Source organism: Bombina bombina, chromosome 7 (assembly GCF_027579735.1).
Source record: "Bombina bombina isolate aBomBom1 chromosome 7, aBomBom1.pri, whole genome shotgun sequence".
NCBI classification, from domain to species: Eukaryota; Metazoa; Chordata; class Amphibia; order Anura; family Bombinatoridae; genus Bombina; species Bombina bombina.
In genome coordinates this window covers 407,292,403-407,308,552 of record NC_069505.1, presented here as the reverse complement: position 1 = coordinate 407,308,552, position 16,150 = coordinate 407,292,403, and the positions used below count along the sequence as shown (strand labels likewise).

Genomic DNA, 16,150 nt, shown 5'->3' with positions numbered 1-16,150 from the left:
AATTAATAGTTACAGATAATTTCAACCAGCATTTGTAGCGCTCCCCTATATTGTCCATCGATTTATCGTCTTTGAAACATTTGTGGAGGAACAAATGTATTTTTAGGGTGTTTAGCAGTGTTGAAATTAGTCAAAGAAGCGCACTCGCTCATTCTTGTGTTCTTTTTTGCGGAAAGACTCTCCCTGCATCTCCAGACCCTAACCTTTGTCAATGCTCTCACTGAGAGGCTGACAAGACTACTTAAACTACAGTCCCATGATGAAGAGTACTACCCTCCATAAGAGACTACTCCGAATCTTCTGACACTTCTCTGCCATCCTCCTGTGACGAAAGGCAAAGAATGACTGGGGATGAGGAGAGTGGGGGAGGTATTTAAGCTTTTGGCTGGGGTGTCTTTGCCTCCTCCTGGTGGCCAGGTTCTGTATTCCCACAAGTATGGAATGAAGCCGTGGACTCTCCCCATATTAAGATGGAAACTAGTTGCTCCGTTTAAGAAGACTCCAGGAGCTTTTGCTAGATTTCTTTCTTCCAGCGTTTTACCCTGTCTCTTTGTCTAAACAGAACTGAAATATTAATAAAGAGTGCACTTTTAATGAACTGCATTTTACTTGAGCTACAGCCCCAGCAACACGATATATAATGTGGTTTGTGGCATTTCTAAAGCAAAAAAAATTAAATCAGTGACAAACTTCTCAGAGAAACTCACTAAACCATCAAACTCCAGTGAAATTCTGTAATTTAATCCGACCATCTAAGAGACATGTTAAGCCAGTGAACATTAGTCTGTTTTGCTTTACAGTCAATGAGGAATTTGAAACGTCTGTATTTGGATGGGAACCTCCTGGTCCAGATACCAACTGAATTACCATCAACTCTGGAGGAACTGAAAATGAATGAAAATAAACTTGGTGGACTTGAGAAAAACAGTTTACAAGGTACTTTTGGAACATTATTTAGAAAAGGAAAGATAATTTTTTTCCGAAAATGACACATATCAATGAGAGGACATTGCATTATATATATACACATATGTCTATATAACTATATGAACAGTGACTTAACAAGATATAGCACTGTATGTATCACAAACTGAAATATATGCACATACTAAGGAACATACGTGTGAGATTATCACACAAAAGAATGAACCATATCACATGTGTCACAAACTGAAATATACACAGACTAAGTAACATACGTGTGAGATTATCACACAAAAGAATGAACCATATCACACGTGTCACAAACTGAAATATACACAGACTAAGGAACATACGTGTGAGATTATCACACAAAAGAATGAACCATATCACACTTGTCACAAACTGAAATATACACAGACTAAGGAACATACGTGTGAGATTATCACACAAAAGAATGAACCATATCACACTTGTCACAAACTGAAATATACACAGACTAAGGAACATACGTGTGAGATTATCACACAAAAGAATGAACCATATCACACTTGTCACAAACTGAAATATATACACAGACTAAGTAACATACGTGTGAGATTATCACAGAAAAGAATGAACCATATCACACTTGTCACAAACTGAAATATACACAGACTAAGTAACATACGTGTGAGATTATCACAGAAAAGAATTAACCATATCACACTTGTCACAAACTGAAATATACACAGACTAAGGAACATACGTGTGAGATTATCACACAAAAGAATGAACCGTATCACACTTGTCACAAACTGAAATATACACAGACTAAGGAACATACGTGTGAGATTATCACACAAAAGAATTAACCATATCACACTTGTCACAAACTGAAATATACACAGACTAAGGAACATACGTGTGAGATTATCACACAAAAGAATGAACCATATCACACTTGTCACAAACTGAAATATACACAGACTAAGTAACATACGTGTGAGATTATCACACAAAAGAATGAACCATATCACACTTGTCACAAACTGAAATATACACAGACTAAGTAACATACGTGTGAGATTATCACACAAAAGAATTAACCATATCACACTTGTCACAAACTGAAATATACACAGACTAAGTAACATACGTGTGAGATTATCACACAAAAGAATGAACCATATCACACGTGTCACAAACTGAAATATACACAGACTAAGTAACATACGTGTGAGATTATCACAGAAAAGAATGAACCATATCACACTTGTCACAAACTGAAATATACACAGACTAAGTAACATACGTGTGAGATTATCACAGAAAAGAATTAACCATATCACACGTGTCACAAACTGAAAAATATGCACAGAATAAGGAACATAAGTGTGAAATAATCACACAAAAGAAGGAACCATATCACACATGTCACAAACTGAAATATACACACAGACTAAGGAACATACGTGTGAGATTATCATACAGAAGAATGAACCACATCACGTCACAAACTGAAATATACACACAGACTAAGGGACATACTTGTGAGATTATCACACAAAAGAATGAACCATATCACGTGTCACAAACTGAAATATACACATAGACAGGAACATACATGTGAGATTATCACACAAAAGAATGAACCATATCACGTGTCACAAACTGAAATATACACATAGACAGGAACATACATGTGAGATTATCACACAAAAGAATGAACCATATCACGTGTCACAAACTGAAATATACACACAGACTAAGGAGCATACTTGTGAGATTATCACACAAAAGAATGAACAATATCATGTGTCACAAAATTAAATATACACACAGACTAAGGAACATACATGTGAGATTATCACACACAAAGAATAAACCATATCACACATGTCACAAACTGAAATATACTCACAGACTAAGGAACATACGTGTGAGATTATCACACAAAAGAATGAACTATATCAGATGTGTCACAAACTGAAATATACACACAGACTAAGGAACATACGTGTGAGATTATCACACAAAAGAATAAACCATATCACGTGTCACAACCTGAAATATACGCACAGACTAAGGAACATACGTGTGAGATTATCACACAAAAGAATGAACCATATCACATGCGTCACAAACTGAAATATACACACAGACTAAGGGACATACTTGTGAGATTATCACACAAAAGAATGAACTATATCAGATGTGTCGCAAACTGAAATATGCACAAAGACTAAGGAACATATTTGTGACATTATCACACAAAAGAATGAATGATAATATCACGTGTCACAAACTGAAATATACACACAGACTAAGGAACATACGTGTGAGATTATCCCACAAAAGAATGTGCAAATATTTCAGTTTTTGACATGTGATATGGTTCAGACTAAGGAACATACGTGTGAGATTATCCAACAAAACAATGACCCATATCACATGTCAAAAACTGAAATATATGCACAGACTAAGTAACATAAGTGTGAGATTATCACACTAAAGAATGAACCATATCACATGTGTAACAAACTGAAATATATACACAGACTAAGGAATATACTGTAAGTGTGAGATTATCACACAAAAGAATTAACTATATCAGATGTGTAACAAACTGAAATATATACATATATTGAGGAACATACTTGTTCGATTACAACACAAACAAACAAGCTATATCAACAAGCTTCTTATAACTTAAATGGGTAGCCATACGGATGAGTCACATGGGTAGACGCTCTGTTGCAAGATATAGAATGTAGAATGTGGGCACTTGGGATCTCCAAGTGTAAAGAGTGAAAATATAACCCTGGGCATTGGCCCTATCCATGCGACATGGTATTTGTCAAATAGTCAATATCAAATGACCAAATCAATACTTTCCACATTGCATAAACACAATGTATATAGGTGTGTATGTATTTCCCATTAATATGTCGTGCTGCAAATCCTGATAGCACTGGGGCCAAATAAGGAACTGCGCCAGTTGCTTGCCTTTACTTATAATGTTATCTCATGGTTTTTATACTTCAGATCTTAAGAACTTGGTAACCTTGGAACTGGAAGGCAATCACCTCAATGAAGGTAATGTCAGCCCCTTAGCATTCAAACCACTTGAACACTTATCTTATCTGCGACTAGGCAGGAACACATTCCGGACCATACCACAAGGACTTCCAGCATCTATTGAGGTAAAATGCTGTATGAGTGGTCTGTAATCTACAAAAATAATATACTTTGTATTTACTGTAAAAATTTCACATTCCAATGTTCTGCACATAGCAGAAAGTATTCTTAGGGGCCGATTTAAGAAGCAGCATATGCTGCTGTTTCCGCGCAAGCCTTCCGGAAACTTAAGTTAAGAATCAGCGGATACGATCGGGATGATTGACACCACCTGCTAGCGGCCAATTGGCCATTAATGTGCAGGGGCCGCCTTGCACAAGCATTGCTTGTGCAATGATAAATGCCAACAGCGGATCATGTCCGCCCGCACATTAATAAATCGGCCCCTATGTATTTATAAATAGATATTCCTCTCTCTCTCTCTCTATATATATATATATATATCTGTATTTATCTACATATATATATATATATATATATATATATATATATACATAGGTATAGATATATATTGTACCAAAATACCATCAAGTATATGTAGAAACGTGTTTATGAATTAATAGAACATAGTCTGCTATGTGAAGAACATTGGAATGTGAAATATTCATATTTTCATGTTGGGTTTTCCGAGTGGGTAGGGTGGTTTTTCCCCCAATTATTTTTCTCCATTGACGAAATTGTAACTTCGGCTTATTGGGTGCCTCGGGTTAGCTCATGAGCAAAAACTTTTTACTTTCAACTTGTAATAAGAGCTCTATCCGATGCACACAAAAAGCTTACTTCTAGCGGAGTAAGCGCACCAGCGGGAGTGTTAAATATTGCTCCACTCCACACAAGTTTTGCAATTACAAGGTGTTGATGTCCCTTTAAAATAAAGAACACAGTCCTACTCACATGCAAATGCCTTTTCTAGTGTGGACCAGTGTGTTAATGTGTGAATATTCTGTATGTAAATGAAACCTATATGATCTGCCTATTGGGGAAGAATGTGTATTCTATGGAACTAAATTCTCACTCTGCTGCACTATATATTATGTATCTCCATTCCATTTGTTCTGCCTTGTACTTTTCCAGGAACTCCATCTTGAAAACAATGAGATTGAGGAGATATCAGAGACCTCATTTAATCACACTACCCGGCTAAACACTGTGGTATTAAGGCACAACAAGATTGATGAGGCACGAATAGCTCCTCTGGCTTGGATCTTGCATGAGTAAGTAGCTTGCAGACTACCAGATGCTGAAATAGCTGGCACCTGCTCTGGGTGTTACAAGTCAGCCAGCAGAATAAATGTTTATAATAACAATACCTTATTAAGCAACGTTCTCCTTCAGCAGCTTGATGTGCTTTTCTCTACTTGCTAATGCATAAACTGCACACGATCTTCCATTTCACTTACGGGCACATGAAACCCAACCTATTGCTTTCATGATTCAGATAGAGCATGTCATTTTAACGCCTTAATGACCACATCACTTTTCCATTTTCTGTCCGTTTGGGACCAAGGCTATTTTTACATTTTTGGGGTGTTTGTGTTTAGCTGTAATTTTCCTCTTGCTCATTTACTGTACCCACACATATTATATACCGTTTTCTCGCCATTAAATGCACTTTCTAAAGATACCATTATTTTCATCATATCTTATAATTTACTATAAAAAAATTATAAAATATGAGGAAAAATGGAAAAAAAACACACTTTTTCTAACTTTGACCCCCAAAATCTGTTACATATCTACAACCACCAAAAAACACCCATGCTAAATAGTTTCTAAATTTTGTCCTGAGTTTAGAAATACCCAATGTTTACATGTTCTTTGCTTTTTTTGCAAGTTAGAGGGCCATAGATACAAGTAGCACGTTGCTATTTTCAAACCATTTTTTTTTTCAAAATTAGCGCTAGTTACGTTAGAACACTAATATCTTTCAGGAATCCCTGAATATCCCTTGATATGTATATACATTTTTTTAGTAGACATCCCAAAGTATTGATCTAGGCCCATTTTGGTATATTTCATACCACCATTTCACCGCCAAATGCGATCAAATACAAAAAAATCGTTCACTTTTTCACAAATTTTTTCACAAACTTTCAGTTTCTCACTGAAATTATTTACAAACAGCTTGTGCAATTATGGCACAAATGGTTATAAATGCTTCTCTGGGATCCCTTTTGTTCAGAAATAGCAGACATATATGACTTTGGCGTTGCTTTCTGGTAATTAGAAGGCCGCTAAATGCTGCTGCGTCTCACACGTGTATTATGGCTAGCAGTGAAGGGGTTAATTAGGGAGTTTGTAGGGAGCTTGCAGGGTTAATTTTAGCTTTAGTGTAGAGATCAGCCTCCCACCTGAAACATCCCACCCCCTGATCCCTCCCAAACAGCTCCCTTCCCTCCCCCACCCCACAATTGTCCCCGCCATCTTAAGTACTGGCAGAAAGTCTGCCAGTACTAAAATAAAAGGGTTTTTAAAAATAATAAACATTTTTTTTAGCATATTTACATATGCTACTGTGTAGGATCCCCCCCCTTAGCCCCAACCTCCCTGATCCCCCCCAAAACCGTTCTCTAACCCTCCCCTCTGCCTTATTGGGGGCCATCTTGGGTACTGGCAGCTGTCTGACAGTACCCAGTTTGCAAAAAAATGTTTTTTTTAAATTTTTTGCCCGCTTTTTCTGTAGTGTAGCTTCCCCCTCCCCACAGACCAACCCCCACCACCTAACTGATTGCTTTATTATACGCTTTGTTTATTTTTTTATACTATTTTTTTCCACTTTCCTACACTATTTTTTCTGTGTGTAGCGGTTCCCACCCGCTCCCTCCCCGTGCACGCGCCCGCCCCCACCCTCCCGTGCACGCGCGCGCATCAGCGCGCGCCCCCTGGCATCCCCGCCCACGATCCCGCCCCCCTCCACACCACTAGGGCCATCGATGGCCGCCACCTGCCTCCCGGTCCGGCTCCCACCCACCAACGCTGTAAGCCACTGATCTCCGGTGCAGAGAGGGCCACAGAGTGGCTCTCTCTGCACCGGATGGCTTAAAACGGTTATTGCAGGATGCCTCCATATCGAGGCATCACTGCAATAACCGGAAAGCAGCTGGAAGTGAGCAGGATCGCTTCCAGCTGCTTTCCACACAGAGGACGTGCAGGGTACGTTCTCAGGCATTAACTGCCTTTTTTTTGAGGACGTACCCTGCACGTCCTCGGTCGTTAAGGGGTTAAACAACTTTCTAATTTAATTCTATCACCAAATTGTATTTGTTCTTTAGCATCCTTTGTTGAAATGCAGGGACGCATGCTCAGCAGTGTGAACGTGTCTGGTGCTCTATATGGCAGCAGTTTTGCAAGAATGTTACCCATTTGCAAGAGCACTATATGGTAGCACTATTTCATGCCACATAGTGATCCAGACACCTACTTAGGTGTCTCTTCAACACAGAAGAAAATGTGATAATAAGTTTTTTTTCTAATTGTATGCTGTGACTGAATTACAAAAGAATATGTTTGGATATCATATACCTTTAAGAGTGGAGTGAAATTTTTATTATATTTGGGGGAATAAATGGTAAAAATCTACTAAATTAAATTGCAAAAAATGTATCGGTTTCAGTATGTTTTAAGATCTTACTTTAAAGTTCTTCTTGCCTTAAAGGGACATTCCGGTCAAAATTGAAATGTACATAGAGGAATTACATCTTGGAATTGAAATATATTTACAATGTACAGATATTGGCAAAAAAAAAAAAGATATCACTGTTTTAGTGTTAGCATTTATTCTCAGTGCACCATCATTTTAAATACTGCAGCTGCTCAGAAAGCCAATGGGGGTTGCATCATGTCAGCAATGATATACATTATGTAAATTGATACAAGCACCTTAGGCTTTCAGAGCAAGTACTGTGTTTAAAATGATGGTGCACGGAGCATACTTAAAAGGGACAGTCGGGGGCGGAGCCAGCAGCCGATGCAGGAGGACATGTATTCTCAGAGCTCCTAATAATGGATCAAATAAGCTAATATTTAAAGCAAGCAAAATATTTTTTTTCTACTTAGGTGACATCCTAAATTAGCCTCAGGACATGAGGCAGTCTATTCTGGACATTATATCAAGAAGATAGACAGCTTAACGGCATAAAGATCATCTGGCCCACTACGTCTCCGACATAGTGTAAGCCGCCATCTTTGGAAACAACTGCGCATCAGCCCTACTACCAGGGATCTAGCCTCTCCACATTAACTTGGTAGCCGTTGGGTTTGGGAACTACTTGTGCTACCGAGTGAATCCACGCAGTGACAACCTCCACTTCGCTGTGCATATACTCTAATCTAACTACAGACTATTTTACTCGCCCTAGAATCATTTGCCCTGTCCTTTCATCATGGGGGATTTTTATGGCGTGATCAGAGACCTCTTAATGAAAATGGATCGTCGTATGACTATCCACTTCACTAGCTTGAAAAATGTTATTCAAAATGGCGCTGAGTGCACAGAGACGACTACAGCGGAACTGCCGGAGCGAGAGGACCGCCAAGCTCATACACAGCTACTTCCAGCCCATATTAATACGCAACAAGGAGCCGCAATGACACTGCTATGCCAGATGCCAGACACCACTTCTGATTGCGGCAATGAAGATACTGGTCATCATTTCACTCCTGTTGCTATAAGATTGCAGCGGGCCCAGAAGAAACCTTGGAAGAGCTGTCCAGGTCGTAGTCCCGGTCATTCCTATGCTAATGACTCACTGATTCGACGGATATCCAATTTCTTCAATAATAACTTTTGCCTAATAGCCTCCGCACAACATCAGGGTCTTAGGAGACTACGACAACCAGCCGCTGACATCATTCAGCCTATCCAATGGCCCCCACGGGCTGGTGTCGGGTGAGACAGAGATATCTGTGAAGCGGTACCCGGAGCCGGGTCAGCCCTCTCCGGTCCGTTAACTCTCTAACTTTGTCCTAGTTGTGAGACACAAACTACTTGCTGACGATGTTCCCCTATAGCTTGGAAACTGCAGTCAAGTTATTGGCTGCAGTTATTAGCTCTGTTATACACAGGTTTTTTGTTCTATTCTCTATGACATCTCCTGCAATGTAATTTATGTCTGCATCGCTTGGCAGAGGATGAAGAAACTGTTCTTGTACTCTTGTTCTTTGCCTGTTGTATCGGGTAACGTAGCGGCAGACCTACACAGCATCATTGGAAAATTGCATTCTCTAACAGACTGCTTTCACATTTACTCATATTTAGCTCTTATGTACCCCTTATGTGTTATGTTATGTTTTATGTTTTGTATTGGTTGTGTTAAATTGCTAGCATAAATACCTAAAGCACCTAAACTAGAGACGCCATTGTGCCTGGCATTGATCTCTTACACATAGACGTAGTTAATTAGCTACAGCTCATTCCTTAATTTTGTGAGAAGAGCCATACCACATAAGGCTATTATCTATCTTTGGCTAAACTACTCCCCATAGAATATAGATTATACTCGATTGGCTACCTGGAGTCAATTATATCACCAGTACTCTGGTTAAAGTTGTTTGTTAATATGTGTTGTTCTGACTAGCAGTTTTTTATATCTTACTTTAAAGTAGGTTTGTTTTATCCCTAAGAGTACCTGTGTTTTATCTGAAGACCACTCATCTAGCACTGAACCTCATCAGTCCTATACTGTTTTCAAGGCTGTTATAATTGCTCAATTATTTTCAGTATTTCACCCTGAGGACCTGCTCCTTACCAAACTATTTTTGTCTGTTTTCGCTGCCTTAAGATGTTCTGATAACAACTAGCTTATAGCTTGATTTAATTATTATACACTCTATCTGGTCTGAGCAGGACAAGTTCCATATCCATCCCTCCTCTGTATATACCATGTAGTTACCAAGACATCACTCTAAGATTAAGTTCACTTAAAGTCACCTATAGATGGACCCTTACATTAGTACATACTTTTAATAAACTCTATCTAGAGTCCCTGCATAGCTCTACAGACACCCCCCATAATTACCTAGTAGATATATCCACCTATCCCATGATAGGGTTTTCGTTGAACAGCATATAACCTACTAGTTATGTCGCAAACCCATATGTCCTGAATTCTCCTTAAGCACGTTATAATGCGTTCATACTAGCTATTAATCCATGTATATACTGCTAACCTCCAGTGACGCATTCCCTTTAGGGACCCCTAGTCGCACCAAGATGGTAAAAGAAATGCAGCCTTCACCGACTGTCTAAGATATAGACATAGTTTGTTTTTTCCTTCGCCCGCAAAGATCTGTATCTGTTTAGGCGCTAGTGGGTACACTTACTGTATTTAATACTCTTTGCTTTTATAACTGTTTATGGAATTATGCTATGCCTCTGCTTTATTATATTTATGTTTCTAGGATATGACATTGCTTATGTTGAGTTTAATATTAATACAAAATTTTTGGCTCTGGTGGGCTCCTCCCCTCCCTTTCCCGCCGGTACTGGTTGCCTGTGGGTCATACCCCTATTCCTTCTCCCACATCGCCTATAGCTGGTAACTCCCTAGGGGAGGGGCCCACCTGGAAATCCCCCATGTACTATACATACTAATGTCCCCCTCTCCGCTTAATGGTGTTGGGAGTTATCCCTATACATTTTATCGAAAGTTAATCCCTAATGTTGGTCATGATACCGTTGTGTTTTGTCTTTCATTCTACTCTAGTCCTCATATCCCTGGTCCCAAGATTCATGCTGGTATATAAAGCACCGTCTTTAGGTCATAATGAGACTAATGAGGGCTCACCACTATATCCCTTTAATTATCTACCCCAATTTATACCCTATCTAGATATTCTTAAGAGTTTACTTGGCAATTAAAACTAATGCTCATTTAGAGTCCCGATAATAATTAATATAAGATTCATATCCTGGCTGGCTCCGCCCTCCATCCCCCCCTCCCCCCATTATATTTCGAGCGGCTCTTGCCCGCTGCATCCCTCCCCTTCCATTTTAAACTATAAAGCTAATCCCCCCTGACCCTAATTATATCTGAGTAGACACTCCAATTCGCTTGCTATATGGTCCAGGGAGGACAATTTCTGTTTTATTGTAATTTCTCTTATTATAAAACTGAAGTCTTATTGTAAACTGCCCAAATTTTATAACATTACGTGTGCTGTATGGATATATTATACCCTTACTGTAGGGTTCTGATTGTAACATTTATCTAACAATATTGTATATGCACTCTTCTGCAAATGTTTTGGGGCATAATCTTTGGTTGTATCTGTTTATGACTTCAATAAAAAATATATAAAAAAAAAAAAAAAAAAAGGGACAGTCAACTCCAGAATTTTTATTGTTTAAAAAATAGATAATCCCTTTATTACCCATTCCCCAGGTTTTCATAACCAACACTGTTATATTGATATACTTTTTACCTCTGTCATGATCTGCAGACTGCCCCCTTATTTCAGTTCTTTTTGACAGACTTGCATTTTAGCCAACCAGTGCTTACTCCTAGGTAACTCCACAGGCGCGAGCACGTTTTCTATATGACACACATGAACTAATGCCCCCTAGTTGTGGAAAAACTGTCAAAATGCATTCAGATAAAATGCGGCCTTCAAGGGCTGCCTTAGAAATTAGCATATGGGCCTATCTAGGTTTAGCTTTCAACAAAGAACAAAGCAAATTTGAATAGATTGGAAACCTGTTTAAAATTGCATACCCTATCTGAATCATGAAAGTTTAATTTTGACGAGACTGTGAAGTACACTTTTGAAACAGCTTTTTTTTTTTTTACTAGAAGCATTTTTGCTAATACATGTGCACACCCGTGTGCATTTACATTTTTAATTCTAATCCCAGTACTAAATGTTTGCAGAGGTTAAAGGGATATTCTGATGCAATCATGGCATGCTAATTTCTCAGACCATTTTATTTTTGCATTACTTACTCTAGTTACGTATGTGTTTAGCTTGTGCAAAAAATGGTTAAACACACAGGTAAAGTCCTGTTTATAAGCCACAAGCATTGTAGCTCTCCTGCAATGATTGATGGGTATATGCCACTACTAAACCTGCTGCCGACTAGCCGTGTTCTGGTTGGGAGCCACTAGCTTTGTGAAGTGAGAGTTTGTAGCCACTTTTTCAGGGTCAGGATATCAGCTCTGATAAATCAGAACATATAATATTTGCACTAGAATGCCCCTTTAACACAGCAAATTTACTTAGTATTGTTTATCCTGGCTCATTTATTGTGGCCAGTTAGGGGCAGATGGTCAAGCAATCAGAGTCCCTTTAAAGGGAAAGTATTACAGTCTCTCCCTTTAAATGTATTTCCAATTGTCCATTGTACCCGATTGGGTCATTACATTGTTTACAATCAGCTTTTTTAACTTTATTTTCTCATATGAAACTGCTCCCAGTATTCTCTATAGGCACACTATGTAAATTAAAGGCAGCAGTATAAATAAACCTCTCAGGGGAGGGGGTAGATAGCGTTTAAAATAGCATTTCTGCAGTTGCTTAGTATGTAATAAACTCTTACCCGAGTACATTGTCCCTTTAATGTTTTCCCAATTAATGTTATACAAACCACATAGCATTAAAAGTATTGGATATTGCACCTTTTGGTATATTCTAGCAATTACTAAAAAAATTGCAGCACCGAAGTATTGGCATTTGTGTATAGAGAGAGATAAGATAAGAGATAAGATTTTAGGATAGATTAAAAGTGGAGCGCGAAATTATTGTGCTCCTGCAAACAGGCAAATTTGCCTATTTGTGGGAGTGCAATGAGTAACCGGCCATTAGAAGCGGCTGGTTATTGCGACCACGTCCTCGTGGTAGCAATTAGCGCTCAGAAAATTAATAAGAGATTAGCACCTAGATTACAAGTTTTGCGTTCGTGTTTTAATGCTGAAAAAATTGTAATTTCAGCGTTAAAACAACACAGCAGCAATTACAAGTCTTGTCGGTATAGCTGTACCGCAAGCCTGTTAGCCTGTAACTCAGCGTCAGTCCTGCACACGTAAAAAATATGTTTTTTCATGGGACTTCCATAGCGCAGCCATTACGAGTTTTGCGGTTAGGCTAAAAAGCTTGCGTTGCAGCCTATACCGACAAGATCCGTCCGCAATATAAAAGCAGTAGTTATGAGTTTTATGCTACAAAACTGTTACATAAAACTCATAAGTAAAGTGTTACAAAGTACACTAAACACCCATAAACTACCTATTAACTCCTAAACCGAGGCCCTACCGCATCACAAATACTATATTAAAGTTATTAACCCCAATCTGCCGCTCCCGATATCACTGCCACTATACTAAAGTTATTAACCCCTAAACTGTCGCCCTCCCGCATCGCAAACACTATTTAAATATTATTCACCCCTAAGTTGCCGTCCGCCCACATCGCCCCCACTATACTAAAGTTATTAACCCCTAATTCCGCCACCACTATAATAAACCTATTGACACCTAAACCGAAAGCCCCCCACATCGCAATATACTAAATTAAACTAGTAACCCCTAAACCTAACACACCCCTAACTTTATTTTAAAATTACAATTTCTCTATCTTAAATTAAATTTAAACTTACCTGTCAAATTAAAAAAACTAAGTATGGGGGGGCATGACCAAGCCACAGGCATGAGAAGACGCAGAATTGTGTAGCTCCGAACCTAATCTCCAGAAACAGTTAACTTCTGTATGAACATCTCAAGCTTTTTACATAAATAGCACCTAAACTACATGAAGAAGTAACCCTGATTCTAGATCTACCAAAATTATCGTAAATTCGGAGCGTTGTGGCCTATATCGCAATAACATTTACCCCCCCCCTCTTCCGGTGTGTGGGCTGCCCGGGAGAGTATACTTTCGTCTTGATATCACTAAAGGATTTAATACCATACAGACCTCAGCTTTATATGGAGGAAGATCTTACCCCTCAGATATGGGCACTATTGAAAGGCCTAGATCATCGAATGACCAGCTACTTCAGAGATCTCACAGATATCATCAGAATGACCGGAGATAGAGAGCAAGGCGACTCGGCTAAGATGGCGGACACAGAAGACATCAATTTACTACATGACATGACACACGGAGATGAGAGCGGTTCCTACTTACCCGACCCAGACCCTGAGAGTCGGTCAAGAGATACAACAGAACAACCGGACCTTGTTCCTTACCGCAGAGAACTAGTATCTCCCGCGCCCTTGCTTAGCCACCTCACATCCGCCAAGCTCACTTGCCCCTCACCAGAGCTCTCTGCAACTACGTCCCAGGTTGGTGAGACGGATCGCCGACTGTACAGGAAGACCTCGGGAACCACTGAGATAGTACCAAACACCATGGGAGACTGTAGAGACAATCACATACATCGCAGACATCATGAAACACATACTCCGCAGCTCATATATTGGACTAAGATCACTTACGCTGTATGGCAAATGGCGCTTATTGATCTTTTGGCTGGATCACAGTCTAGATAGGTTACCACCTCATCCCCTCACTGGATTACCTCACCCTCCAAAGAGAGGTTTGGGATAACGAGACTATTGTTTATGACAGCTCCAGGATAGACCACCCCATCACCCGTTTCTGGAGAACTTATGACATTAACATTCATGTTAGCCTGTTTCTCCCCCATACGACACAGGAGGTTAGGAGGTGTCCTCCATTACCATATCATAGTTGAAATGAATGTTTATTAACCTATGTGTTCTTATCCCATTAAGTTAGTTCTGGGGCTCTTTAGTTCCAACAGGTTTTTATTGTAATCTATATGGTTGTTTTTTCTGCTCAAACGTTTCCATATTTATGCTCATGCCTGCCATTAAATCTCTCCCTGTCTAATTAGGTGAGATCATGCCCTCTACTGGGGATATAAATATTTCTATACAGACACCTAATATACATCTATTCAGACATACTAGGCTTATATGTATACAACTTACCTGCCCTTAATACCAACTGACCTCCACTAACTTAGTTTAGCTAACTATGCCACTTTAGCTTAAAATATCTAGTTATAATAGTTTCTATAGAGTCAGAACACACCCTATGATATACATTTACACCTATTTTTTCCAAGATCTCAATACCTCCTACTATAATAGCTATGAAGGATACACCAGTGTTGCAGTATATACACCCGGTGTAGTGTCTACTTAGATAGCATATTCAGAGTTCCCCCCTTTTTACTACTTTGTGGTACAAACAGCCCCTCCCTCATATTCTATAACCCTTCCAGATAGTATAACCCCTTTTCTTTCCCCCATCTCGAGTGGCTCTTGCCCGCTGCCTACTTTCCCCCCTCGTTCCCTATTTTGGGCGGCTCCTGTCCGCTACATATTTCACTTATCACTACCATCAGATGGCACCTGATAAACTACTACGCCATACAGCCTTGGATTATTTATCCCATTTAACTTCTCTACTTCAAAACTAGTATAGAGGCTCCTCTCTGTTAAATGCTCTTATATACACTTTCATAGAGACAGCACCTTAAGTCTAAGCAGGTTTTAGTGACTTGTCTCCTCTGATTACCATCTGGTGGGATATTATTTGTGCAAAAATAAAAATGAGGTCGCATAGTTCTAGGTCCTAGACGGTTTCCAGAAGTACACATTAGTCACGGTACCCTTACTCTAAATATCCACAGGAAATCTGTAATTTAATTTCATAGCATATAAAACCCAAACCCTAAACTAAAAAAAAAAAAAAAACACCCAAAAACCCTTAAAAAAATCACTAACCCTGAAGATCCACTTACAGTTTTTGAAGTCCCGCTTGAACAATCTTCATCCAGGTGTCGAAGTCCTCATCCAGGCGGCGAGAAGTCTTCATCCAGGCAGGCTCTTCTATCTTCATCCCAGCGGCGCGGAGCGGGTCCATCCTGAAGACATTCGGCGCCTCTTCATACGATTCAAAATGACGTCCCTTGCATTCCTATTAGCTGATTTGATTTTGGAAATTCAAATCAGCCAATAGGATGAGAGCTATTAAATCCTATTGGCTGTTCAAATCAGCCAATAGGATTAGAGCTACTGAAATTCTATTGGCTGTTCAAATCAGCCAATAGGATGATTTGAACAGCCAATAGAATTTCAGAAGC

The 16,150-nt window shown here is 39.3% G+C and overlaps 1 protein-coding gene across 5 annotated transcripts in view; it reads left to right on the top strand.

Moving 5' to 3' along the window:
• The window catches only part of ECM2 (extracellular matrix protein 2), an 84,999-nt gene that overhangs the window by 53,860 nt on the left and 14,989 nt on the right, over positions 1-16,150 (top strand). For all 5 annotated transcript variants that reach the window (XM_053721184.1, XM_053721180.1, XM_053721179.1 and 2 more), the window contains 3 exons: positions 801-936; positions 3,949-4,106; positions 5,116-5,255. In XM_053721184.1, coding sequence (XP_053577159.1) covers positions 801-936; positions 3,949-4,106; positions 5,116-5,255 — 434 coding nt within the window. The remainder of the gene's footprint in view (positions 1-800; positions 937-3,948; positions 4,107-5,115; positions 5,256-16,150) is intronic.